This window comes from Vidua macroura, chromosome 10 (assembly GCF_024509145.1).
Source record: "Vidua macroura isolate BioBank_ID:100142 chromosome 10, ASM2450914v1, whole genome shotgun sequence".
Classification (NCBI taxonomy): Eukaryota; Metazoa; Chordata; class Aves; order Passeriformes; family Viduidae; genus Vidua; species Vidua macroura.
This window is the reverse complement of record NC_071580.1, coordinates 12,795,474-12,804,439: the sequence shown is the minus strand read 5'-3', so window position 1 is coordinate 12,804,439 and position 8,966 is coordinate 12,795,474. Positions and strand designations below refer to the sequence as shown.

Here is an 8,966-nt window from a genome sequence, read left to right as displayed (position 1 = left end):
GCAAAAGAGTGGTAATACATCAGTGTGATGCCATTTGGATTTTCTAATTACTCTAGTTGTTAAATTAGAGGCCTTTAGCAAAATACGCATATCGTTAAACATAACTCTAAAATACAGAAAAGTGTACCCAAGAATCAAAAGATTTATCAGCACGTGATGCTGGAAAAATGAGACCCAGAGAAACACTAAGTAATGCAAAACTCTGACAATTACACAAGATAAGACAACAAGAAGCATCAGGGCTCTCAGAACCAATTGTTCTGCCAGTGTTCAAAGGTAACACTGGAAACAAACAAAACTAAAAATGCAAAGCAAATAAACCAGAGTCCTTTGGGATTTCTTGATCCAAGACTTGTTTTCGCTCCCGCGTGACAGCTGTGCAAGGTAACTGCTGCAGACTTCAGTCAGAGCGGAGTGTTTGGCGACACCTGGCTACTACAGGACAAGTGCCTGGGGGCAAAGTTCGGTGACAGCTACTCAGACACTCCAACATAGGAAGGAGCAATTCCTCACAGACCTACTCAGCTGAACAGGCTCTTTCTGATGGGTTAAAAAAGAGTTAAAATGAAGTGTATACAATACACAGAGATCTCAGATGTGTTTGCAGATTGGATAGATTCATATCCTTCAGGGTTTTTTTTTAGAGTTACTCCTTTAAGATGTCTCACAAGACACCTCAAACAATCAGTCACTTTCAAAGAGGGAGACACAACAGTACACTTCTTGCTGCCTTAGAAACTTATGACATTATCTATCAAAAGCTGCATCAATCCAGTACACCATGTGCTTTCATGGGCAGGAATTCTCAGAAAGGCAGCACACCTGATTTCCCAGATCTTGAAAACCTGAAACTCTTCTGGGGCATACACCAGCAGCTTTAACTTCCTGTAAGCTGCACTAGCATCCCATGTAACATCAGCAATAATTGTGTCACAAGTTTAAACCTGCTTTTAATGCAGTAACTTCAGTAGCCCCAATGTGGCCGCCAGTGTTTCTCTAACATCTGATTTTCATTTACAGTCTCTGTCAATTATTCTAAAGTGCTACAACACCTGTATTTATCATAATTAAAAACACACTTGACAAATGTATTGTACAATAAAGTTTATTAGCTGTTCTCCTCTTTCTAACAAATGGAATGGATAGTGTTGATAATTCTTTACAAACCAAAGCTGATTTGGTTGTGTGACTGCCCCATGACTGCCATAAGTACATCCCTCTAAAAAACAATCAGTTGCAAACAAGCAATGGCAGGTACCAAATAATATGGGAATAAGAGAATTTCATTATTGAAGGTTTTGGTACAATGTATTCATAACATTCAGCACAGAAGTTTGTGCATTGCAAATGGAAGATCTTGTGCTGTGCAATCAGAGACGAACATGTACAGAAAAAAATATATTGTTGACTCTGAATTCTTCCTTTGGTTAAGACATGCATATTATAAAGGGGACAGGGGAAGACAAACACCCAGAATTGCGTAGAAAAGAGGAGAACTCGCATGTATTTTTTTCTTGTACTAATATTCCCTGGACTTCATGCCCAGCCATCACAGCCCGTTTGATTTTTCTGTGATTAAGGAAGGTAAATTCTAATTTGTTTTTTTATTTTTATTCAAAACAAAAAGCTAGGAGTAGGTGGTAAAAGAAAAATATATATTTTATATATATATATTTATACGTGTGCGCAACTATGTAAAGAAAATAATTCCCATAGTTACAGAGTTTAGTTAAAGAAAGTTTAATATATATATATTTATTATAACAAAATAGGCAGTTATTGTGGGTAAAATATTCATTAAAATCTGACCCCTAAGAACACACACATTTTTAGGCTATGAATCATTCTCTCATTGCCCTAATGACCATCTCTGCAGCTGTTTTCTGAATTACTGCCAATGCAAATTTGGCATTCCTCTGAAAAATACAAGATTTCCTAGCACCTAAACATATTTTTAGGCTCAAAAAGTGTGATGACCATTATCTATAAAGAATTTCTGTAACACACTATAAATAGTGTTTCATGAGGAAGATTAAAAACATTACACATCTTTGTCCCTAGCAATTTTATTGGCAAAAAATGAAAAAATAGATTTTAAGAATATCCGTATGAAATTATGAAAATGAATATCCCTTTAGGAGTAGTAATGGGACTTAATGAAAATGCTAACTCAAAATTTAAAAGTTTCTTTCTAACTGCCTGGAAAGAAAAAAAGATACCGTGACAATAGGATTGAACTCAGAAAATAAAACCCAAAATTGATTGCCCTGACCAAACCATACTATTAAAGTTAAGCGTGCAAAGTTACTCATAATTTACAACTTCCTTGAATACAACTTTTCTTTCAATTGTTATGAAATTTTAAAAGAATGTCTATAAAGCTTTTTTGAAAAATCTTTGAAAGTTACTTTCCCTTAAACATTAAGGAATTTTACCCAGCAATTCCCTCCCACCCCCACCCTAAACTAATAGCTGGTCAGGCCATTCCACTGTCATGTTCGAAAAATGGCAAACCAACAACACACAATAATACAAATTATTTAAACTAAGAGAGACACCAAATGTAAAGCATTATGGGAACTGCAGAATGTGATGGTTAGGGTATGAACCACGCTGGAAAGAACTAGAGGCAGGCTCCACTGGAAGGGCTTAAGAGTCGTCAGATGTAGTAGGTGATGTAGTTAGAAAATGAAAAATAAAAATCTGTTTTCATAATTTTTCCTTTGCTGGAACCCAGATGTAAGGACCAGACTGTTCCTCTATGATCTGTTTCACTTGGTTGTAGATTTCTTCCAGAGTGTCTCCCTGGACAATAGCTGCAAAACATAATGTGGCAATCAGCAATCATCCCTCCCGTTCCGTGCAGAAGCCAGGCTGCTCCACGCCAGGCTGCTCCTTCCCCTCAGAGTGGCAGGAGGATTTCTGACTGCTGAAGGAACAGACACCTGTGGACACTCCTGGTTTCAGTGCTGGACTGAAGCACAGTCTGGAGGACACACAAAGCACTTCCTTGGGGACAGGAACAACCTTTTCCTAGCCATGTATTCCAATTTGCCTGAGTCAATTCGCATCCTCCAGTATTCTTTTTGGCCCTGCTTTCATTTGTGTTTCTAACACAAAGCAAGACAGTGCAGGGCTGCGTCCTCACAGGCTGGTGAGCTCCTCAGTTCTATCCTGAAGCTGCACAGTAAGGCAGGCTGATCTTGAAATGTCTACATAGCTCTACCTTTGCTTTTGGCTAAAAAAAGGAGGAACTCATGGAGTTTGTTGTCCAGACAACAGATTCAAGTTTTATAGACAAGAGGCTTCCTTATACAGTTAAAAGTGCAATCTATACTCATTCCTATCAGGTTGGTTGATATATTTTTGCCAAAGCTAGAAATTAACTAGAAATGAGCCAATGAGGATGTGTTCTGACATATCAGAATAAAATATGGTCTGGTGAAAATGAAGTTTGAGCTGTTCTTACCAACACTTCAGCCTGGAAAAGCAATCACTGTGAGAAAGCAACTTCTTTTTAATTAGTGTCACAATCTCAGCATCAATAATCCAAGAAGTAAAATTTAGCATGAAAGACAGTTTTGGAGGCAGGTCAGACTCACTCTTCTGTGCATTAATAGAGTAGTACTGCTTCTGAGCTTTGCTTTTGTGCAAATTAGTTCCCTTTTATTCCTACCATTCCATTCCTGTCTCTTAAAAACCTTCTCCCCATCTGCAGCTCAATGCCTGTGGGAGGAGGCTACTCCATTGTTACAGGCCAAGTATAATGTTCACAGCACAACAGTGCATGAGAAAGAATTAGAAATGTCTTTGCAAAGCAAATAGGCCAGAAGCTTCAGCATCTTCTCTCCAGCTAAATTCAACCACACCTCTTCCAAACCTCAGTAACCTCAAAGTTGAAGAAGGATGTGCTTCAGTGTAAAGTTTAAGTCTGTGGAAACAGAACCTGCTGATGAAGTTGGAAAATGGCAGAAAGCCTTAGTGTTTTTAAAACCTAAATTAAGCTCCCAGTAAATTTTTGTTATTTTTTATATTAAATTAACTGATCAAAGGGAAATCAATGTAGAGATACTAAGATGGCTCTATACCTCAAAGTAATCACAGATCATCTGAAAAACAAAGCTCACTATCTCAGTGGTTAGGCAAGTACTATTTTTACAGCAAGCCATAAAATTTCAACTCAGGCAAGTGAGCAGTCACAAGCAAAACACACCTGTGAAGTGTTCAGTAAATTCTTGCTCCAGTTTCGTGGCCCTCTCAAATGTCTTCCTGGCTTGCTCTTCCGTTAAGCGTTTATTCATTTCCCTGAAAGTGCAAATATTATACCTTTCTTAAACCCACATAATATACTTGGACTCTTTAAGGTTTTAAACTGTTGTTTGAATATTAATCCTAATAAAAGGATTAAATCCTAAAGACACCAAGCAAAGACTGTAGTGGAAATGAGCTGTTCTAGCATTATGTTGCATGGAATTGAACACAATGACATTTGTTTTCAAACACTATAATTTGGATTAGAAGCCCATTCTTAAAGTTCCTAAAAATTAAAGTCAGGGAATTAAATATTATTTAAAACACAAACATTAGAATTGTCTGCATATAACTTGCGGCTGGCTTTTCAAATACAACAGTCTGAAACAATTTAGCTTGAGGTACTTTATTTTTACTCACATTATATTTTCCACTGTTTTGGGTTTAATAAAAATGGAGATTGGGTACAGCTGGGCAATCTGCAACCTTTTGATCGCATTACCAGAAACATCAAGAATGCAATGTTTACCCTAAAAAGGGAGAGAGAAAGGAAAATGGCACTAAGCAAAGTTTAAGTCACAAGTAGCATAGCATAATAATTTAGAAGAGAAAACATGTCTCCACTGAAACCAAGAAAATTATAGTATTTGCATCAGTGGTACTGTGATTTTACCACTTTGGCACAAGGTGAAATCCTCCAATCTCCTCTGCTGGATCACACATCATTTGAGATGTTCCTGACCCTTCTTTCTTCATTCCTTTCTTCATCACAGCTTGCAGCCCAATCAGCAATGCAGAACCATACAGTGGAACAGCTGGACTTCAACCATACCACTAAAATGTTTTATTTTGCTCTGTTTTGGTACTAATTTGAGGATGCTTTAGGGAGGTGGCCATGTCACAGATGAGGTTTAGAGAGGAGCCAGATGACTTAAGTGGCATACCTGAGGGAATGGCCACCCCTGCTGGCAGGGAAATATGCCACCATATTCAGGTGGAACTGCACACAAGCCCTCTCCTCCCCCAGGTACCAGCCAGTAAAAATACCACATTGGAGATGGTGAATGCAATTTTTTGTGTTGATTTATCATTCATCTCTTGAGAAACAAATATAACTTGCCCATTCCTTGGGCAGCTGGAAGACAGTGTGATAAGGCTGTTTTCCTCCCCCTCTCTATTCTCCCACTAATAAGAATTTTCCAGCTTCATCTCAAAGGCTCCTCCTGTTCTCAGCGCCTTTCATCTCAGATATGCTCATTTCCACCTCACACACTTTTACTTCTTTCCTTTCAGAGTAGCATAGGATTAATTCTGCACACTGTCATTTTAGAAGGGTACAGGGGAAGAAGAACAGAAAAACATTCTTGGGTGACTACATTAAGAAAAGCTTTTTCTTTAGCAGGTCACCAATGTGCACTGCAGAAATCTGTGAGCTAGGATACAAACCCACAAGTACCATATAACCAAAGGTTAATCATATCATACAACACCATTCCTGAACTCCAGAGAGATCGTTCCTGCAGGAATGTCTGATATTACTGACGTGCTTCTGCTTCCTGGCAGAAGAAATAACTAGGATCATTTACATTTGGTCTCTTTCCCAACAAAATCAGAATTTTATTTCAGGAATTTTTAAAGAGAAGTGTTCTCCCCACATGAACAATATATATGTCTGTTTGCTTTCAGCTGATGTTTCCCAGATCCAGTCCGTGGGTCTGGATGCCAACTGGTAACATTTAAAAAAGGTGTCTGTATGTCCTAGCAGAGTATTTTACATATGCTCATCTGTCCACATCTTTAAATGTGGCACATGCTCTGAGAACTGACAATTAAGAGCATTATTTGAAAAAGAAAAAAGGACCAAGTAAAACACTATTTGCGTGTTTGGCCCAACAGCTTTAGCCAGGAGCCAAAGGGTGGAGGGCTAAAGAGCCAGCACAGTACCTGTGCTGGATCTTATGGGATATAACCATGACAATTTATTCCAAATCAAAAATGAATGTGCATTAACTGTGGCCTTGAGACAGAGATTTACAAACTGCTGATCATTCCAAAGGAAAGAGGATGTGAAGATTCTTTCCATGTGAAGATTTGAAAGACAAGGAAAAGAAACACAAGTACATTGTGATACAAGCATGTTTTCATCCAGGGAAGCTATTTTGCTGTTTGCACAGTGCATTTAGAATAATATTATATACATTTTAGTTCCTTACTTGCACTGCATCTGTTTGAGAAGCACTGCACAGCAGCCAGTGCCTTCTATAACTGAACAACAACATCAGAAAGCATCTTCAGCTGTGCCCATAGTGGGTAAGGAAATGAGAGAGACGGGGATCAGCTGGAAGCATGGGCAAATGAACACAACTGAAGGCTATTTTAAGAATACTGTTTCTGGTTCTTTTGGGGTAATAGCCATCACTTGTGTTCTGTCTTCTCCTAAACTGATTGCAGAAAACTTGGAAATCATCTTTTGTATCCCAGCAATAAAACCCACTGAAAAGACTCATCTTTTCAGCAAGATGGAAAAGAATACAAGGATGGGAATAGTTTCAGATCAACCAGTTTGCAGCCCTGTCATGATTTTAAAGTACAGTAATGAAGGATAGGCCATTGTTTCCCAGAAAAATAATGTCAGCTGCAACTAAGAAATTGCTGCATCTACCCGAAGTCCCATGGTGCCTGTGCAAGAGATTTAACTGCTAATACTTTGTTCTTTGTGTCCATTTATGAAAGATTCATAGCAATTTTGTACCTTACTAATCCCCACAGATGGACAAAAGAACAGAGCCAATTTCAGGTCCACGATGGAACTGAATGATTGTATTTGTGCCACCAAGTAAAGCAACGGCCAACAAATTTCTAATGTTTAAACTATTCAATAATTTCATAATTTAACCACATATGATAGTTTCACAGCTTTGTTCAGCCTCCCATACAAAATACTGTTCATTTACTTGAACAATTCTGTAATTTATATTCTTTTCTTTCCTTTTCTCACTCTATCCCACAGGGCCAGGTTCCATTCCATATGGTGACAAAGACAGGAGAAGAAAACATCACTTGCCCCACAGAATCTCACCGTGTTTGCCCTGGTTTTGCTGCCAGTAAATTCAGTTGCCAGAAACAGCAATACTCACCCATTTGGTCAAAATGGTCTACAGAGTTTTCCAGAGGACTGAACTACAGCCCTGTGGCACATGGGTTACTACCCACACTCACTCTCTGCATGTCCAGACAGTGCCCCTACTTTTGAGTTCCCACCTAGAAAATAGCTGTTCCTTCTTTCACAGAGATCAGAGAACACTGGCTACTGTAAATGCACTGGATTTGTCAGCAGCAGAACAACACCCATCAACTCAACACGGAACATTTGCAAAAAATTTTCACCACATTATTTTCTTTAAGACAAGCACCTTACTCTCAGAAATACATTTCCCTTTTCCCACTTTTTTTTTTTCCAGACAGATCAAGTCAACTTCGTTAAGACTTTAGAAATAATTAGAATTTGCATGAAATAGTTCTAATCACTTTGGGATAGAAACAGTAGGGTCAATCTTCAAAATATATGACTAGCTATGGAAAAAAATACTTTTAAAATTGAATTCTTTACATTTACTCTCTTCCCTTTGTTAGCTAAAACCATGAGGAGCACAAAGAATAACATTTTTGCAAGTTTTCTTTTGCATAGGTCTATGTCAAAAGGATCCTCATATTAATTAACTCCATCAGCACTACTCCTCATTAGTTAATGATCTGTGTATGTGAGCTAAGCTAATTAGCCTATAATTCCAATTACTTCTTCTATATTCTATTTAAATGAGAGGGCACATTATGGTTGCTCTTTTCCCACAATTTAATCACGATGCTTTCATTATTTCCCTAAATTCATCTGTGACAAGAACACTTTGTTTCTAGTCTTATACAAATTCCTTTAAAAGTAGGAATGTTCCTAATGGCTTCTTGCCATTCTTCTCTTTTTCCCTGTCAGCACACGCATATAATCACCTCAGCAAATGAAAGTAAGTGGCACTGATTTACCTTTTCTGCTACTTCTCGCACTGATTGGACACTTGTTCCATAAAGATGATTATTGTACTGGCCAGCTTCAATGAATTTGTGATCCTGAATATCCTTCTCCATTTGCTCTCGAGAAGTGACAAAATGGTAATCACGTCCATCCACCTCATAATCTCGTTTTGGTCTAGTAGTATCTTTAAATATAAACCAGTAGTTTTTAAAGCAAAACGAAAAACAGTGACTTTTTTTTTTCCCTACAATATCCAAAAACCCTCCCATTTATACAGCAAAATTGTCACAAAGAGATTAATATTAAGATAGGTCTATAAAGTTTAAACAATATATTAACTTTTTTTTTAACCCACCATACAGAGAATGTCTATAAAAAAATTAAGAGAAAAATATAACCTAAAATTGCTTTAATATTTGCTGAGACTTACGTGGAACACATGAGCCAAATTTGTCTGGAAATTCTGAGATCAGGTCATCATTTATTCTGTCTTTCATGGGTCCCAAAACAATCACAGGTCGAGTGTAACTGACTAATAAACATAAAGGAATAATGTCAGTTGTATTTCATATGACTGTTAACTTTTAAGAGTTCGTCAAAATAAGCTCTCTCACATAGTGATGATTTTAATACTTAAAAGAATATGTACTTCTAAAGAGAATAAAAACACATTGAAGAACATCAATCA

The 8,966-nt window shown here is 37.6% G+C and overlaps 1 protein-coding gene across 1 annotated transcript in view; it reads right to left on the bottom strand.

Moving 5' to 3' along the window:
* Positions 1-1,089: 1,089 nt before the first annotated feature.
* DLG1 (discs large MAGUK scaffold protein 1) overlaps positions 1,090-8,966 on the bottom strand; it is a 144,264-nt gene continuing 136,387 nt past the window's right edge. The window contains 5 exon segments of the mRNA XM_053986145.1: positions 1,090-2,816; positions 4,214-4,305; positions 4,672-4,781; positions 8,290-8,462; positions 8,709-8,810. Of these exon segments, the coding sequence (XP_053842120.1) occupies positions 2,710-2,816; positions 4,214-4,305; positions 4,672-4,781; positions 8,290-8,462; positions 8,709-8,810 (584 nt within the window). The 3' untranslated portion in view covers positions 1,090-2,709.